Source organism: Coregonus lavaretus (assembly GCF_964263955.1).
Source record: "Coregonus lavaretus genome assembly, chromosome: 7".
Lineage (NCBI taxonomy): Eukaryota > Metazoa > Chordata > Actinopteri > Salmoniformes > Salmonidae > Coregonus > Coregonus lavaretus.
In genome coordinates, this window is record NC_139994.1 from 59,008,083 (window position 1) to 59,026,959 (window position 18,877).

The following is an 18,877-nucleotide window of genomic DNA, read 5'->3' on the forward strand; positions in this document are numbered from 1 at the left end:
GGCCTCTCTATGTCTGTGTTTCTCTCTCTCTCTCTCTCTCTCTCTCTCTCTCTCTCTCTCTGTGTCTTTGTCTCTCTCTCTCTCTCTCTCTCTCTCTCTCTCTCTCTCTCTCTCTCTCTCTCTCTCTCTCTCTCTCTCTGTCTCTCTCTCTCTCTCTCTCTCTCTCTCTGTCTTTGTCTCTCTCTCTCTGTCTCTCTCTCTTTCTGTCTCTTTCTCTGTGTCTCTGTCTCTCTCTCTTTCTAGTTTTCTAAAGCCCCAGGTTTCCTATGACATTGCCACCAACACCAGATTAATATTTAGAATTCTCCTCCATCAGCTGTTGCTGAATAATGCAGCTGGGTTATTGATTTCACCAAAACACTTGAGGAGGGAAACAAAGGTGAGGGAAATAAGTGAAAGGAGGCAGGAGTGGAAGGAGGCAGGAGTGGAAGGAGGCAGGAGTGGAAGGAGGCAGGAGTGGAAGGAGGCAGGAGTGGAAGGAGGCAGGAGTGGAAGGAGGCAGGAGTGGAAGGAGAGAGGAGTGAGAAGGTCAGGTGTTAAAGAAAGGTCGGGTGTTAAAGAAAGGTCAGGTGTTAAAGAAAGGACTGATAAAGAGTGCGAGAGGGAGAATAAGGAGAGGATAAAAGAGAGAGATGGAGAACCCCAGGATGAATACGCTAGCCTTTAAAAGAACCACCATCAGCTTCCTCCCAGTTCATATCAATAGAGACGTGAGACCAGTGGGGGGTTGCAGATCGATGTGGTGCAGCCATACTGGGCCTCTTAAAGGGCAATACTTACATGTTTTGTCTGCTAGCTAAATATATCTCTCTCGGGGTGATGAGTGGTTAATGGAGGAAAGATGTACACTTCACTTTCTCCTGCTTCCTTGCATTTATCTGGACAATTTAAACAGAGTACTGTGTTCAGACAGAAAAACACAGATAGTCTCTCCCTGTCAAGGCTGCTTGTCACTAGAACCCTTTCAACTTTTCAACTTGTACATGTTTTCTTTTAAGTTAAACAGTACATTGTATTCAATGTTCATATTTTCCATATAGCCAGTATTTTTTTGCTCAGAGCAAGACTTTACACCCATTCTGTTTTATTTATATTTCTTTTTTTCTCTCTTTTTTTGTTTGAAATGTGTAACCCTGTGAGGTAAGAGACTCTGGCATGCGTTGGCACTGCTCTCTACCCATGTGCCTTGTCTGGGTCACTAGCACCCCTCTCAGACCTACTAAACACTTTCACAAACACCTTTCCTCTCCCCCCTCTCATAAACTCCTCCTGCACCTGTGTGGCCTTTAGGTGTGACAGCCCTGATCACTTTAACCAATCACTAAGCTTCTCCACGTTCCAGAAGCCTCATCATTCTACCCGCCCAGCCAATCAGCTCTCTCCATGTCTACATTATATTTGCATGTTGATCTACAGTAGGAGTGTGTGCTAATGTGTTCTGTGAGGAGGAGTTAGATTATAATTAAATTAAATTATTAAATTAGATTATCACATTAACTGTTTTTACGTTTAGAAGCAAGCAATTGAAGATCTCCTTTTGTGCATGTGTTTTTTGGCAGAGGGCATTAAACCTCAATTCGTTGGACCTCTTCCATAGATACTCCATCAGGCTGTTAGTTGTAGCTATAATTGCATCTCACAAACTAATCACTAAGTTTGATTTCTCTCACTTCATTTGCATCTTCCTTTTTGCTTCTTCCATCTCTGGTAGGAGACTGTCAAAGTTGGCCCATAGTTTGCCGTCTTCACTAGATTTTAGCGGCGTGTGTGTCAGAGGTGTCCTCGCTGACCATGTCCCCTTGTCCCCTCTCTCCTTACAGCAGCCAAGAGCCTACTCAACAAGAAAGCTGACGGTGTCAAGGTAGGTTATCCACCTCTCTCATTCACTACTGTCATCTTAACACCTGACAACACACATTGACCTTAAGTTATGGACTCATGTAACTTATGTTGGGAGAATTTCTACAATATTCCTGGTGCCAGCAGTGAAATAATGTGTCATTTTGAGTGCTGTGTGACTAAGATATCTCAATAATCGTGCCCCATCTTTATCCCACCTTTCCAAAATAATTCAGTTAGAGAGGGGTGGCATCTGTTTTGTGATATGAGGAAGCTGTGACAGAGGGGTGGCATCTGTTTTGTGATATGAGGAAGCTGTGACAGAGGGGTGGCATCTGTTTTGTGATATGAAGAAGCTGTGACGGATGATCTGCTAACTCAGAATGACAGTCCTGATCTGCCGTCCAATCAAACCTCAGCTGTCGTAGCCACTACACTGGTCCCGTCCGTATCACCTCCACAGGTGCTTCTCAGAGAGTATCTCTGTCCCCCCCCCCCTTATCTCTGTTTCAAAATCTGACAACAAAATCCCTGTCACGCTCTTCCTCATTTGGGGATTTTATCTCCTCTTCCTCTCAATACCTTTCCCTCCCTTCAATCTCTTAATCTCTCTATTTTTTCTATTTTCTATATTTCTACCCTCTTCTCTCTCTCTCTCCATCTCACCCCCCTCTTTTCATTCACACTCACTTGCTCTCCCAACTGGGGGTCTGTGTCAGACAGTGACTCACCCACTCTCCCGCTCACAGCTCTGGTTGAGTAGCTGTGCTCCAGTTTCTGTTTCTACACCCTGGGCCCAGTGTCAAACTACTATGCTGGCTGTTTGTCTGGCCCCTGCATCGGTATCTGCCTCCCCTGGCCCCTCAGCTCCGCATCCCCAACCCTCCAGCTCCTCTCCCTCTCCGAATGCTAATCCTTAAACACTAAGATCACATACCCAGGTGCAGTACTTGGCACTTGACACGTGATCTGAAAAAAACACTGAGGTATCCAAGGTATTCATGGCTAGCCGTTTAAACAGCTGTAGGAGGTTTAGCATTTATACCTGGTACATTTTTCAAAAACTACCTTTTAAATCTGCAGCCGTGTGAGTCATCGCCGTGTTTTGAAAGCATAGCGTGCGGCATTTGAATGATTATTTCAGGTTTAGCGCAGGAGTCCAGCAGGTTTCCCTTTTAAATGTCATTGCCTACGAACCTGTATTGTAGAGTAGATTATCTAATGGACTGGAGAAATGGAAGCCATTTTTAGTCCTACCATCAATTTTGGTTTCCATGCATGCTGAATATACACTGCTCAAAAAAATTAAGGGAACACTTAAACAACACAATGTAACTCCAAGTCAATCACACTTCTGTGAAATCAAACTGTCCACTTAGGAAGCAACACTGATTGACAAAAAATTTCACATGCTGTTGTGCAAATGGAATAGACAACAGGTGGAAATTATAGGCAATTAGCAAGACACCCCCAATAAAGGACTGGTTTTGCAGTTGGTGACCACAGACCACTTCTTAGTTCCTATGCTTCCTGGCTGATGTTTTGGTCACTTTTGAATGCTGGCGGTGCATTCACTCTAGTGGTAGCATGAGACGGAGTCTACAACCCACACAAGTGGCTCAGGTAGTGCAGCTCATCCAGGATGGCACATCAATGCGAGCTGTGGCAAGAAGGTTTGCTGTGTCTGTCAGCGTAGTGTCCAGAGCATGGAGGCGCTACCAGGAGACAGGCCAGTACATCAGGAGACGTGGAGGAGGCCGTAGGAGGGCAACAACCCAGCAGCAGGACTGCTACCTCCGCCTTTGTGCAAGGAGGAGCAGGAGGAGCACTGCCAGAGCCCTGCAAAATGACCTCCAGCAGGCCACAAATGTGCATGTCTGCTCAAACGGTCAGAAACAGACTCCATGAGGGTGGTATGAGGGCCCGACGTCCACAGGTGGGGGTTGTGCTTACAGCCCAACACCGTGCAGGACGTTTGGCATTTGCCAGAGAACACCAAGATTGGCAAATTCGCCACTGGCGCCCTGTGCTCTTCACAGATGAAAGCAGGTTCACACTGAGCACGTGACCGACGTGACAGAGTCTGGAGACGCAGTGGAGAATGTTCTGCTGCCTGCAACATCCTCCAGCATGACCGGTTTGGCGTGGGTCAGTCATGGTGTGGGGTGGCATTTCTTTGGGGGGCCACACAGCCCTCCATGTGCTCGCCAGAGGTAGCCTGACTGCCATTAGTTACCGAGATGAGATCCTCAGACCCCTTGTGAGACCATATGCTGGTGCGGTTGGCCCTGGGTTCCTCCTAATGCAAGACAATGCTAGACCTCAAGTGGCTGGAGTGTGTCAGCAGTTCCTGCAAGAGGAAGGCATTGATGCTATGGACTGGCCCGCCCGTTCCCCAGACCTGAATCCAATTGAGCACATCTGGGACATCATGTCTCGCTCCATCCACCAACGCCACGTTGCACCACAGACTGTCCAGGAGTTGGCGGATGCTTTAGTCCAGGTCTGGGAGGAGATCCCTCAAGAGACCATCTGCCACCTCATCAGGAGCATGCCCAGGCGTTGTAGGGAGGTCATACAGGCACGTGGAGGCCACACACACTACTGAGCCTCATTTTGACTTGTTTTAAGGACATTACATCAAAGTTGGATCAGCCTGTAGTGTGGTTTTCCACTTTAATTTTGAGGGTGACTCCAAATCCAGACCTCCATGGGTTGATAAATTTGATTTCCATTGATAATTTTTGTGTGATTTTGTTGTCAGCACATTCAACTATGTAAAGAAAAAAGTATTTAATAAGATTATTTCATTCATTCAGATCTAGGATGTGTTATTTTAGGTGTTCCCTTTATTTTTTTGAGCAGTGTATAATGATTACAATTGCGTTGTTTGTTATAAAATACCCTTTCTCAAAGCGCATACTGTAAGTCTCTAGGGTCTTGACACTATGTGTTTTGGGGGTTGAGATATTGTATATGTTTTGGGGGTTGAGATATTGTATGTGTTTTGGGGGTTGAGATATTGTGATATTGGACCAAGTTTGTCTTGTTCTCTTATGTGTTCTGATGGGTCGATGCAGAAACGGAAGTCTGAAACCAAGCCAGAGCCAATGCCAATGATTCTGGTATGCCCGTCTACTTTTATCCAACCTGGCAACCACCATGGGTTGCCAGTTGTGGTTGATTTTAGAACACCCTAGTCTGTTGGATAGATTCAGGGTGGGTTTGATTGGCCATTTGTAGAAGCCTGGCCTAGGACAGTTGTCTAGTATCTTGGTTTAATGAGCAACCAATTGTAGAAGCCTCTTGATGTGTAGTTCCAGTTGGATGACTAGCTTCCCATATCTCCCTGTAGAGAACCTAGTCCTACAATCACGTGCATTCCAGTTGGCCCATATTACCAGGTTTTACATCGGTGGGATGCCCAATGGCGGCGCTACTTAATCAGGGCATGCAGTTCATAAAGGAATTGTACAACGCTCTTTTATATTCATGTTTCCCCTGATGTGCTTCCAATGACAATGTGCTCCGATGCAGACGATGATGTTCATGTTAACGGTAAAACAGAAAACTATTGGGATGTCACGACATCGTTTTGTCTTGTGTATTCGAACAGGATTGGATAATTGCATTACTTCTGGCTTTTTACTTCTCCTCTCTAGTAGTCACAATAGCACTAATTCATTAGATTCAAGGCCTCTACAAACTGCATTAATAGCCGCAATTAGGCTGTTTTCTCTTCCTGAAAAACCTGCAAACGGTCGAGCGGAACAGCTAGTCGCTTTCAAAATGGGTTTTTAAGTTTCTGACCGTTAATGTTTCAAGTTCTGTTTCAGCGAGGAACTCCTTTGCATGCTTTTTTCATTTTACATAATCCTCCAGAATAATAATGTATCGCTACAGGCTTGGAACTAACAGATGTCTAATGAACTTATTTTGTCTCACTTAACTTTCTACCCTTCAGAGTAATTTGATGTTAACACCCGTAGACATGCAGGCGAGACGTTAGACTCTTAGCATTTTCTCTCCTGCAGCCCTGTGTTCCTGACAAATCTCTCTATGCTGATGTAGTTCTCCTGTCTCTCTCCCTGTCTGGAGCATTAGTCCTCGTTCCTGAAATAGATCTTTGTTCTGTCTCTCTCTGTCCACTCACTTTATAGATCAACAACAAGACCAATGTAGTCACCAGCCCCAAAGAGCCCCCCACTCTGGTACTCTGTCTTTCTGCACGCCTGCCTGCCTGCCTGTCAGTTTGTCTGTCTGTCTGTCTGTCTTTCTGCACGCCTGCCTGCCTGCCTGCCTGTCAGTTTGTCTGTCTGTCTGTCTTTCTGCATGCCTGCCTGCTTGCCTGTCAGTTTGTCTGTCTGTCTTTCTGCACGCCTGTCTGCCTGCCTGTCAGTTTGTCTGTCTGTCATCCTTCATGCTTGGGCTGCTCACTCTAACAAGGTGTCTCCTTGTTTTGCTACCAGTGATGCCTCTTATTGTATTTTAGTTTTCTTTATAGGCTAACACATGTTATTTTTATCATACACGGGCATTTCCTCATACTGTGGTCAGTAGACATTGCAGTTGGTATGTGCTCTTGAACTTTGTGTGTTTTTTGTTTGGGATGGCCCCTAGTTCGCCATTGCATGTTTCTGTGTGTGTGAAGAACTGTACACCCCGGGCATCTTGTCTTTACTGTTAATCCACTGATTCTTTCCCCATGTTACCAAGGAAACCAATGAGACATGCTGGTTGTGCGTGCATTCTAAAATAGACTTTCACACGCTCACTCACACGCTAACTCACTCACATACTCACTCACACACTCACTCACTCACACACTCACTCACACACTCACAGTGAAACGTATCCTAAGGCAGATTGCTCTGATAGTGCCACCCGTGTCACCCTGCCACCACACATGAGCTTCAACATGGCTGTGCGATGGCATGCCTTATGACAGGTAGCCCACCCATTGGCACCGCCCAGCGGATCTCTGCTCACAGACTTACCCAGCAAGCAAAACATTTTAGCAGCCCCCCTCTTGACAGCGGAGATACTTTTTTTTTCCGTTTAGAGTAATTTTTTTGCAATTCTACACATTTTGCCATGGGGAAGAAATAAGATTTTGCAGTTGTTATATTATATCTGAGTGAGACTGACTAACTAAATCAATGGGGGCCCTTTGGCTGGTAATTCGACCATGATTTCTAAGTTTAGATAGCTTGCCGCTATGCTAATTTACCAATCTAAAACATTTTAGCTGACATGGGCTAATTGAGTGACTATCAGTGACTGACATAAGAGAAACTGCTGCTGCACAACCAAATTTCGAAATTGCACCTTTTGTATTCTACTATTCTAACTCGCAACAGGAAGTTGAGACCTGACTGAGTTACAAAATATATATATATATATATATATATATATATATATATATATATATATATATATATATATATATATATATATATATATATATACAGTACCTGTCAAAAGTTTGGACACACCTAGTTATTCAAGGGTTTTTCTTTATTTATTACTATTTTCTACATTGTAGAATAATAGTGAAGACATCAAAACTATGAAATAACACATATGGAATCATGTAGTAACCAAAAAAGTGTTAAACAAATCAAAATATATTTTATATTTGAGATTCTTCAAAGTAGCCACCCTTTGCCTTGATGACAGCTTTGCACACTCTTGGCATTCTGCTTTTCCACCAGTCTTGAAGGAGTTCCCACATATGCTGAGCACTTGTTGGCTGCTTTTCCTTCACTCTGCGGTCCAACTCATCCCAAACCATCTCAATTGGGTTGAGGTTGGGTGATTGAGGAGGCCAGGTCATATGATGCAGCACTCCATCACTCTCCTTCTTGGTCAAATAGCCCTTACACAGCCAGGAGGTGTGTTTTGGGTCATTGTCCTGTTGAAAAACAAATTATAGTCCCACTAAGCGCAAACCAGATGGGATGGCGTATCGCTGCAGAATGCTGTGGTAGCCATGCTGGTTAAGTGTGCCTTGAATTCTAAATAAATCACAGACGGTGTCACCAGCAAAGCACCCCCACACCATCACACCTCCTCCTCCATGCTTCACGGTGGGAACCACACATGCGGAGATCATCCGTTCACCTACTCTGTGTCTCACAAAGACACGGCGGTTGGAACCAAAGAAATAGGCTTGCCTGTTTTGCATGATATTTTGGCATTAATACGTGTCACATATTAGTTTGCAAACAATGTAAAAAAGATAACATAATAATTGAGTTATTTAATAAAGCCGCATACAAACATGGTCTCTTTTTTTGCTTTATTGAGTAAGGCAGCTCCAAAATGCAGGTGTTTCAGCCTAGCTCAGTGCTTTCTGTGGTGGTGGGGCAGCCAGTGGAAAATACGGAGCGTAGGTGTTGGTAATGTTCTCTAGTTGCACCATGATTGGCTCAGTGTTCTGTCACTCATGGGGACACTACGTCACCGCCAAGTGTAAGGCTAGAGCTCGATAAATTCAAGCCCCTTGGGTGCTGCCATAGAGTTACATTAGAAGTGCCCATCCAAGAAGGCTCAAGGTCATTGGCCACAGACAAAATGACGTCAAATCACGTGATATCAACAGTAGCTTTGATTGGACTGATCATGTCAACATCATACTTTCAAAATCTTAGCTAGCAGTCATCATCATGAATCAAGTCGACAATCTACTGGCAAATATTTTTTAATCCTTGTCATATGAAGATAAATAATGAAGAGAAATTATAGATACAATTTATCGGTGCTCATCGGCCATTGGACATAAACATTGCACAACAAGTTGGAAATCGTAAATTCAACAACGAGGGGTTTGGAAGGAATAAGTGGCTAAACTGCAAGCACTGCACAGCAATCATTAGCCTGCTATTCAGTGGAGTGGCTGTGTGGTCCCAAGTCTGGGATTAAGGGTCTCTTTTCCAAGCTTAAAATGATAAACATTCAACATTGGCCATGCTGTCAATGAAGCATGATTTGTGCCGCGCTCAAAACAACTGTTAACTTGGAACTGCAGAATCTGACTTCAGTGAGTTCAAGACAACTGGGAACTCGGGAAAAACGAGCTCCGACTGGGAAAATACGTTTTGAACGGTCATCCAACTTGGAATTGTAAATCCGGAAATCTGTCCTCTTTCTAGAGCTACGACCTGAAGATCACTGACGTCGTCATGATTCAACCTTGTTTTTTCTGAGATCCCAGTTGTCTTGAAAGCACCATAAATCCAGAGAATGCCAGACTTTGATGACAAAGTTTGATGACAAAATAAAATACTTATGTCATGCAATAAAATGCAAATTAATTACTTAAACATCCTACAATGTGATTTTCTGGATTTTTGTTTTAGATTCCGTCTCTCACAGTTGAAGTGTACATATGATAAAAATTACAGACCTCTACATGCTTTGTAAGTAGGAAAACCTGCAAAATCGGCAGTGTATCACATACTTGTTCTCCCCACTGTATGTATACTGTAGCTAAGAAAGTAATACTAAGTGTGTTGTGTAGTAAGCTGTTAGTAGCCCATGTGCCTCACCCTAATAATTTGGTATATTTTCCCCTCTTAATTTCGCCTACTGTTCTGACTTGGTGGTGCACAAGTAGCCTATAACCTGTTTTAGAGAAATGTAATCATCGAATATTGTAAGAGCGTTCATTGTCGGCTTATGTGCCCCCTTTATTTATCCTACAGTTCTGACTTGGTGTACAGAGAGAACACTGTAAGAATAGCCTATGTGCTGAATTCTGTCGCTGTACATTTCAAAAGTGCTGAGCAAATAGTTATATTGACTACGTCCGTCCTAGCTCGCTCATTAATGTCTTAATCGAAATGTACGGATTGCCTCTTATCTGCTCATCATCCCCTTATGCCATAGTTTGTACATCTCAATTGTCAGTAGAAAGCACATTTGTTTAAGCAAGTCAGCCATATCAGCTATGTTTTTTTTTTAAAGGCAGTAAATGAGGCTGAATGAACTGTTTCGCTGCCAGACAAGGCTCAGCTGATAGCCAGGTGTAGCAGTAGTAAGGTGTTGGGAGTGGGACTGCTGTTGGGAGTGTGCTGTTGGGACAGCTTTATGTAGGCCCTAACAGTGTGTGGGCACCGTTTGTCACCGTTATAGTGTAATGAATGTATTGTTTAGTGTTGTGTTGTGGAGTGGCTTTGCTGGCATGCATCCCACTTTTATTTATGTTTTGCCCCACCAAGATTGACATGCTAAAATCGTCACTGTGCCCAAGCAAGTCTCTTCTTCTTATTGGTGTCCTTTAGTAGTGGTTTCTTTTCAGCAATTCGAACCATGAAGGCCTGATTCGCGCAGTCTCCTCTGAACAGTTGATGTTGAGAGGTGTCTGTTGCTTGAACTCTGTGAAGCATTTATTTGGGCTGCAATTTCTGAGGCTGGTAACTCTAATGAACTTATCCTCTGCAGCAGAGGTAACTCTGGGTCTTCCATTCCTGTGTCGGTCCTCATGAGAGCCAGTTTCATCATAGCGCTTGATGGTTTTTGCGACTGCACTTGAAATTTTCCGGATTGACTGACCTTCATGTCTTAAAGTAATGATGGACTGTCTTTTCTCTTTGCTTATTTGAGCTGTTCTTGCCATAATATGGACATGGTCTTTTACCAAATAGGGTTATCTTCTGTATACCAACCCTACCTTGTCACAACACAACTGATTGGCTCAAACGCATTAAGAAGGAAAGAAATTCCACAAATTAACTTTTAACAAGGCCTGTTAATTGAAATGCATTCCAGGTGACTACCTCATGAAACTGGTTGAGAGAATGCCAAGAGTGTGCAAAGCTGTCATCAAGGCAAAGGGTGGTTACTTTGAAGAATCTCAAATATATATATATATATATATATATATATATATATATATATATATATATATATATATATATATATATATATATATATATATATATATATGTATATATATATATGTATATATATATATATATGTGTATATATATGTATGTATATATGTTTTTGTTTTGTTTAACACTTTTTTGGTTACTACATGATTCCATGTGTTATTTCATAGTTTTGATGTCTTCACTATTATTCTACAATGTAGAAAATAGTAAAAATAAAGAAAAACCCTTGAATGAGTAGGTGTGTCCAAACTTTTGACTGGTACTGTATGTACACAGTATATATATATATATATTTAATTTGATATCCGTGGGCCTTCAAAAGGGGGTCCGTTTACCCATCCCTGTTCTAGAGTGATGTGGTTATGTATTCTAGAGTGATGTGGTTATGTATTCTAGAGTGATGTGGTTATGTATTCTAGAGTGATGTGGTTATGTATTCTAGAGTGATGTGGTTATGTATTCTAGAGTGATGTGGTTATGTATTCTAGAGTGATGTGGTTATGTATTCTAGAGTGATGTGGTTATGTATTCTAGAGTGATGTGGTTATGTATTCTAGAGTGATGTGGTTATGTATTCTAGAGTGATGTGGTTATGTATTCTAGAGTGATGTGGTTATGTATTCTAGAGTGATGTGGTTATGTATTCTAGAGTGATGTGGTTATGTATTCTTAGATGTGAGAAATAGGGCCTGCCATAGCCGGGTTGATGTTCATACACCATGCATTACACACACAACTTGCCTGGAGTAAGGACTGAAGGTGAACTGCATGCCTTGGCTGTATGTCCAGGAAGAGCCTGGTGACTAACATGCTGCTACTGCTGCACACCTCCCGTCATGTCTTGGCTGTTGCTTGGCTGTTTCTTCTTCTAATGTCTTAGGGCACCACGTTGACTACTCAACAATCTCTTTTTCTTACAACAAATACTTGAAATGTGTCCCATGGGAATTGATCATCTGGGCAACTGTTTACCACAACAATTTCCTGTATATTGAACCCCTTTCTTCTTCACTTTCCTCCTCCTCCTCCTCCTCCTCCTATCCATGAATCAGGAGCCTCAAACCACTGTTCTCCACAACCCAACTGATGGAAACAAGGTAGTGATTAAATAGAACCATAGTTTTTCGAGTGTAGAGGTTTTTGCTAAAATTGTGCTGTAGTTAGCAGTGATAAGCTTTCTAGTTAGTGTTATTTACTAAGCCTTATGTTGATATGCATGGTGCCTTAATTAAGCCCTAGATCTCCCATACTCAACTGGCGGACCGCAGTCCGGATTCGGACCCAGAACGAGGTCAATACGGACCGCCGGTCACGTCTACAAAGAAAAAAGAAAAATCCCCCATCTGACAGTACATCACTTATCCTGTGCTCACGCTTAATCCAGTCTCCACAGCCGGCAGGTGTTCATTGTTGCTCTCTGTTTGTTCTTGTCCAACAGGAGTCCAGTGAGAGTGCTAACACCACCATGGAAGATGAGGACGTGAAAGGTAGGAGCACACAAACCACTCTGCCCCTAGCACCACTCTGACCCTAGCACCACTCTGCCCCTAGCACCACTCTGACCTTAGCACCACTCTGCCCCTAGAACCACTCTGGCCCTAGCACCACTCTGGCCCTAGCACCACTCTGGCCCTAGCACCACTCTGCCCCTTGCACCACTCTGCCCCTAGCACCACTCTGCCCCTAGCACCACTCTGCCCCTAGCACCACTCTGCCCCTTGCACCACTCTGCCCCTTGCACCACTCTGCCCCTTGCACCACTCTGCCCCTTGCACCACTCTGCCCCTTGCACCACTCTGCCCCTAGCACCACTCTGCGTTAGCATGAAGGGTTAGCCACCTATATTAGGCTAGTAGCACTGTGTTAGCTCTCTGCTCAAGTGAAAGGGAATGCACAGGGGTAGCCTGTTCCTGGTGTGCCTGCTGCCCCTAACTTAGCATGTAGTGTACTCATGATTCTTCAGCATTAGGGCTCCATGTATTGCATGTGTTGTTGTCCTACTGATTTTGCATGAATATGTTGGCTGTTAAAATGCCTATTTTCTTTGTACCATTTTAGTTTGTCTTGCATGAATTCATCAGATATGCGTTTGTTTATCCAGGCATCCATTCATTTGGCTTTTTCATTTAAATAAATTCTTTTAATCTTCTGATCTCATCCCTTAGACATGCACTGCCATCCTCCAAAGGTTGAATGTTATGTCCATCCACATCATTACATTTAAACTCTTATTCTTTACTTGTTACATTGTCAGTTCTGTGACTGAACACCGTCCTGCGTTGTGATGTGACCTCTATCTAACCCTGCATACATTTCCTTTGAGCTACTTCTATTGATGTAACCTAGTCCATCTGTTTTCACTGTATTTGTTTAAGACCAATGTTAATGGCTGAATAGTGGCCCTACTTTGAGTCAGTGGTGCATTTAACACCCACTCTGATGGGCTCATTAGTGACTCATTAGTGATTTGGAACCACAGGAGGTTGGTGGATCCTTAATTGGGGAGGATGGGCTCGTGGTAATGGTTTCCATGTGTTTGATGCCATTCCATTCGCTCTGTTCCAGCCAATATTATGAGCCGTCCTCTCCTCAGCAGCCTACACTGTAAGTTTATACCAGCGGTGTCAATCTCATTCCATGGAGGGCCTAGTGTCTGTGGGTTTTTGGTTTTTCCTTTCAATTAAGACCTAGACAACCAGGTGAGGGGAGTTCTTTACTAATCAGTGACTTTAATTCATCAATCAAGTACAAGGGAGGAGAGAAAACCCAAAGACACTCGGCCCTCCGTGGAATGAGTTGGACACATTTGGTGTATACAGTAGTGGTTCTCAAACCTGTCCTCAGGGACCCCCAGACGTTTCCCCATTTTGTTGTAGGCCTGAACTAACTCACCTGATTTACCTAGTCAAGGGCTTGGTGATTAGTTGACCATTTGAATCAGGTGTGCTAGCTGTGGAATAGTTCAAATACATGGAACGGCTGGGGGTCCCCGAGGAGAGGTTTGAGAAACCCTGGTCTTCAGTGGGTCGTTTAGGCAGCTGAATCAGGCTCTGCTGCTACGCATGATTTCCCATCTCGCTGCTGCTCTGATGGTCCGCTGAGCCAGAACAGTGTGCGTGTGCGTGTGTGTGCCCGCTCTACCATTACAGATAGTAATTTGTTCACCTCCCTCTTCAAATTGAAGGTTTTACCTCATAATGCAATCTGGGTAGTGTGACAATGACCCTAATCGCCAGAATGAATCTCCCCCTTCTAGACCTTTAAAAGGCTCTTTGACAATCTGAGAGAGTAGGATGACATTTAGTTAGGCAATCTCATGAGCTACCTGCTTTGAACAATTGTCTCTTTGTCACAAAACCCAGGAGGTCCTAGTACCCCTATCTAAAGTGCTACGGCGGCATTGCGTGGAAAGGAAATGGTGTTTCATTTTTACATTTACATTTTAGTCATTTAGCAGACGCTCTTATCCAGAGCGACTTACAGTTAGTGAGTTCATACATATATATATTTTTTTCATACTGGCCCCCCGTGGGAAACGAACCCACAACCCTGGCGTTGCAAACGCCATTGCTCTACCAACTGAGCTACACGGGTTTCCTAGCATGTCAGTGTCGCTTTGTGTCCATGTTTGCAATTCCTGACGGATGATTACTGACGGGTCGTGGATTTCTGTAATGGTCGCTCTACTAAACGTGTGTGTGGGTGTTTCTCATGTTTATTTGCAGCTAGAGGCTCGTCAATTTCATATTCACTTTGTTTTCTTTGGCAGTTGCTTTGTTTGAAAGATGAAGGCATTTCATCACGTTGTGTGTAGGAGTTGAAGACTGTAGGATGTGGTGGATTTTCTTTGGGGGGGGGGGGGGCGGGCATCATCGTCTCGCCCCTTTTCATGTTCCAAATAAACAAAAACATATTTCTGGCCACAACACATTCTGAAGCACCAACCCAACACACAGGACCCTATCAGTCCCCAAGTGTCACTCGCCCTGTGACATCAACACTTGCCAGAAAGAGGAGGCCTCTACAACCATCCCATCATATATATATATATATATATATATGATTATAATTTTTCTGACATTTTCTATGCATTTCCTCAACAGCGTTTTGTTTCCAATGAGAACAGACGTTACTCTTCATTCTTTTATTTTCTCCACTTCTTCACTCTTTTGTTTTCCATCCATCCATCCATCCACCCATCTCTCATACCAATGTTCCTCGTCACCCATCCACCCTTTATTCTAGTCTCCCGTCCCTCCTCCCCAAGTTCCCCTCGCTTCTGGCAGGGGCACACAGGCTCATACTACTCCTCCTCATCTTCCTCCTCCTCCTGCTGGTATTCTCCCAGTGTTTGGCCCAGGTAGGGAGGAGTTGTGCCTCTATGTTCTGAGGACCCTGGTCACCTGTTACCTGCTCCTCCTCTTCACCACCTCCTTTGTGGTCTTACTCGCTGTGCACCCTGCTGCCCACTGTGGCCCCACCCACACTCAGAGGCCCCAGCCTGGTCTGAGCCCCAGCGACATGCAGTATAAGTTCACCCAGAGCAGAGTGGGGGGAGAGGGCACAACCAGAACAAAGCCCTCTACCCCTGACATCAGACCCTCCCTTCATATCCTCTTGGCCGCTATCAGATATGCATAATTGGAAGTCCACATTTGTTTAGGATATGACTTTTAGGATCATTTGGTGCACCCGGTGAGTGAATATAAATGCAAATAGTTCTCTCATTTACATTTGAGTCATTTAGCAGACGCTCTTATCCAGAGCGACTTACAGTTAGTGAGTGCATACATTTCTTTTCATACTGGCCCCCCGTGGGAAACGAACCCACAACCCTGGCGTTGCAAGCGCCGTGCTCTACCAACTGAGCTACACGGGGGGCCACACATTGTACCTGGGACTCCATACCAAAGACTAAACAAAGGCGTACAAATCTCTTAGTGTTTGACATGGAACCCTGTGAAAGAAAGCTACTGAAAAGTAGCCCTTGTCTTACTGAGGTTGCACCTCCGTAGGTTGGCCCAGGTATAACAGTACACTCTGCTTCGGCGTGGAGCAAAGCAGCACCCGGTCTCCTGTACAGGCGTCCCTTATGTGTGAACTCTGCTGCCCTCTGGAGGTCATGGTCTGCCATTGGATCTCCATGGCTGTAGTCAGTCTAACCAGGGGTTACCAGAGGACTGAGCTAATCACCACCGTCTGTCTCCTCATAACAGTCTTTGTCAATGTATTAGCAATGTATTACACCTAAGTTGGGCTTAAAAGGTATTACCGCTGTGTTGATGCGTACGGAGAGGGTGAGACAGATAGTCGTCATCGCCAGGGTTGACTGTGAACAGTCTAAAGGAGATTCAGAGTATACTTTAAGGACTAGTTTTGATAAAGGTTGTTCTTTGCACAGGCAGCACGGAAGACTTCCCAGGAACGGGATGGTTTCGTTGACCGTTAATGTCTCTACATTGACATCACATTTGATAAGTGGATTGCGTTTGGTGGAGAAGTGCTGAGTGATCTGGCCTATTCAGACACTCTCCTTCCCTGCTATAGTGTGTGTGTGTGTGTGTGTGTGTGTGTGTGTGTGTGTGTGTGTGTGTGTGTATCCCCAGATGAACCTTCCAGGCTCCGACAGAGAGGCAGACGGTCAGAGTGAGAGAGAGTCTCTAGACTGAAAGAAAGCTCTGCACTCAGCTTCTCTGTCTGTCAGAGATGCCTGTCAGAACCAAGGCTCAGTTTGTCATTTTATTACTGTGCAGCTCAGTATATAGTACCTCATAGCAAACGAAAGGCAACGTTGTGTTTTCAGTCTCATTTCTAAGTGCCATTGATCTACTTTTCTACGTTTCGATAATAACAAACAGCGAAAAATAGCTTTGTTTTCCCGCCGTGTGCTGTTGAGGGTTGTCAGGGGGACATAGTACACTGTCAACTATTTGGAGGTGCATTGTTTCTTCTTAGCAAACAGACTGCTAGAGAGCAAGGTCTGTCAGTGATCCGTCGGCGGGTTTGTACATGTTGGACTGTGCGACAGCAAAATGTCGAAGAACTCGTTGAGTAAACTGACCCTATTTTTTTCAGCTGTATCAGACTAGCTGCCAGACTAGTAGCTAATCACTGATGGCTAATGTATGACACAGCTGGAGTGTTGTTGGTCTTTCACTCGGTCAATATCTGTGGAGCCTCCATTGGAGTATTTTGCTGCCACTGGTGAACAATCTTCTGAGAACTGAGGGGAAAATGTTTCTTATTTGCATCCTTTGTGTTCTGTCAGTCACGTCGATTGACAGTGTCAGAGGGGACCAAAGTGTCGAAGGTAAAGAGCTAATAGCGTTTCTCTTAGTCCCTAAAAGGAGAAAAAGTTTTGATGCGTGTTTTCTATGGGTCAGTCTCACTACCATTCCATTTGACATCTACCTCAAATTCATGTTGTTGAGCACAATAAGAGATTTGCTAAAACCACAAAACCTTTGTTTTTCTTTACATTCATTATCTCTTAGCTTGCCTGCGTAATTTGCGAGGTAATGAAATCATGTTGTCTGTGTTATCTGTGGTAATGATGGTGAAACACACTGATTCTCCCGTGTGTGTGTGTGTGTGTGTGTGTGTGGAAGTGGTGAACCCGTGGTGTATTCATTATGTCTTGCAACGGAAACCGTTTACTGTTTAAGAACCAAACAAGAGCAAACGGAACGAAATGGGGAGGGACCCACCTGAATTTGTCCAATAGAAACTCTAGTTTTCGTTGCTAAACGTTTTTAGTTTGGAGTAAACATTTTGCAACAGAATTGCCGTAATGAATACACCCCTTGGCCCCTGAACCTTGTGCCTGTGTTTTGGACTGCATTGTTACCACTACTTGGGTTCATGTAAATCCCTCAACTTCTCTACGGAGACTCACTCACTCACTAGATGACTCAACACATAAGAGGTGTCTTAGTCTAATCACCTATGGTTGTGGAACCAACTTGTGAAAAGGTCTCTCTTTCCTCTCTGTCTCTTACTCTCCCTGTCAGCTCGTAAGCAGGAGATCATCAAAGTGACTGAGCAGCTGATTGAGGCCATCAACAATGGAGACTTTGAAGCCTACACGTTAGTGATTTGGGATTTTAACACTGCACCATAAAAAATAAAAAATAAAAACATATGCCTTCCGATCTACATCGTTTTGTGTTCCCCTTCTTCTGTCCTACAGGAAAATCTGTGATCCCGGCCTGACATCCTTTGAACCAGAGGCCTTGGGAAACCTAGTGGAGGGAACCGACTTCCACAAGTTCTACTTTGAGAACGGTAAAGCACCTGCATTCCATTATGCACTTGTAGCAGTAAAGATTGACACATAGCCATATAAAAACCAATGGCTGTAGAAGCATTAATTACCATGATTGTGTACTAATTTGATCAATTTCCCTCTGTCTCCCCCCAGCTCTGTCCAGGAGCAAGCAAGGGCCCGTCCACACCATCCTTCTCAACCCCCACGTGCACCTGATCGGCGACGACGCGGCTTGCATCGCCTACATCCGCCTCACCCAGTACATGGACGCCAGCGGCATGCCACGCACCATGCAGTCAGAGGAGACCCGCATCTGGCACCGCCGTGACGCCAAGTGGCAGAACATCCACTTCCACCGCTCCGGCTCACCCACTGTGCCCGCCAAGTAAGGTGACTAGAGGTGCTCTCATAGTGCTGTCTTGGTCGGCTGAATTCATTGTGGAGCTATGTAGCTAGATTGGTTCTTCTTTGGCCCTGATATCCCTACCTGGCTAAGTAAGATGTACTTACAGTCCATGTCCTGTATCGGTCCTGCATCTGTATCTGTCCTGTAGCTGTATCTGTCCTGTATCTGTCCTGTATCTGTCCTGTAGCTGTATCTGTCCTGTAGCTGTATCTGTCCTGTAGCTGTATCTGTCCTGTATCTGTCCTGTAGCTGTATCTGTCCTGTAGCTGTCATGTAGCTGTATCTGTCCTGTAGCTGTAGCTGTAGCTGTCCTGTAGCTGTCCTGTAGCTGTCCTGTAGCTGTCCTGTAGCTGTATCTGTCCTGTAGCTGTATCTGTCCTGTAGCTGTAGCTGTCCTGTAGCTGTAGCTGTCCTGTAGCTGTAGCTGTCCTGTAGCTGTATCGGTCCTGTAGCTGTATCTGTCCTGTA

General features: G+C 44.4%; 1 protein-coding gene across 11 annotated transcripts in view; it reads left to right on the forward strand.

Annotated features, from left to right (window-relative positions):
- LOC311132134 (calcium/calmodulin-dependent protein kinase type II delta chain-like) overlaps nucleotides 1-18,877 on the forward strand; it is a 107,918-nt gene that overhangs the window by 85,469 nt on the left and 3,572 nt on the right. For 2 of the 11 annotated variants that reach the window (XM_084165343.1, XM_084165347.1), the window contains exons 13-19: nucleotides 1,821-1,861; nucleotides 6,000-6,050; nucleotides 11,789-11,833; nucleotides 12,175-12,223; nucleotides 17,747-17,822; nucleotides 17,926-18,020; nucleotides 18,157-18,393. In XM_084165343.1, coding sequence (XP_084021469.1) covers nucleotides 1,821-1,861; nucleotides 6,000-6,050; nucleotides 11,789-11,833; nucleotides 12,175-12,223; nucleotides 17,747-17,822; nucleotides 17,926-18,020; nucleotides 18,157-18,392 — 593 coding nt within the window. In that variant the 3' untranslated portion in view covers nucleotide 18,393. The remainder of the gene's footprint in view (nucleotides 1-1,820; nucleotides 1,862-5,999; nucleotides 6,051-11,788; nucleotides 11,834-12,174; nucleotides 12,224-17,746; nucleotides 17,823-17,925; nucleotides 18,021-18,156; nucleotides 18,394-18,877) is intronic. The other 9 variants (XM_084165349.1, XM_084165348.1, XM_084165352.1 and 6 more) reach the window with 5 other exon arrangements.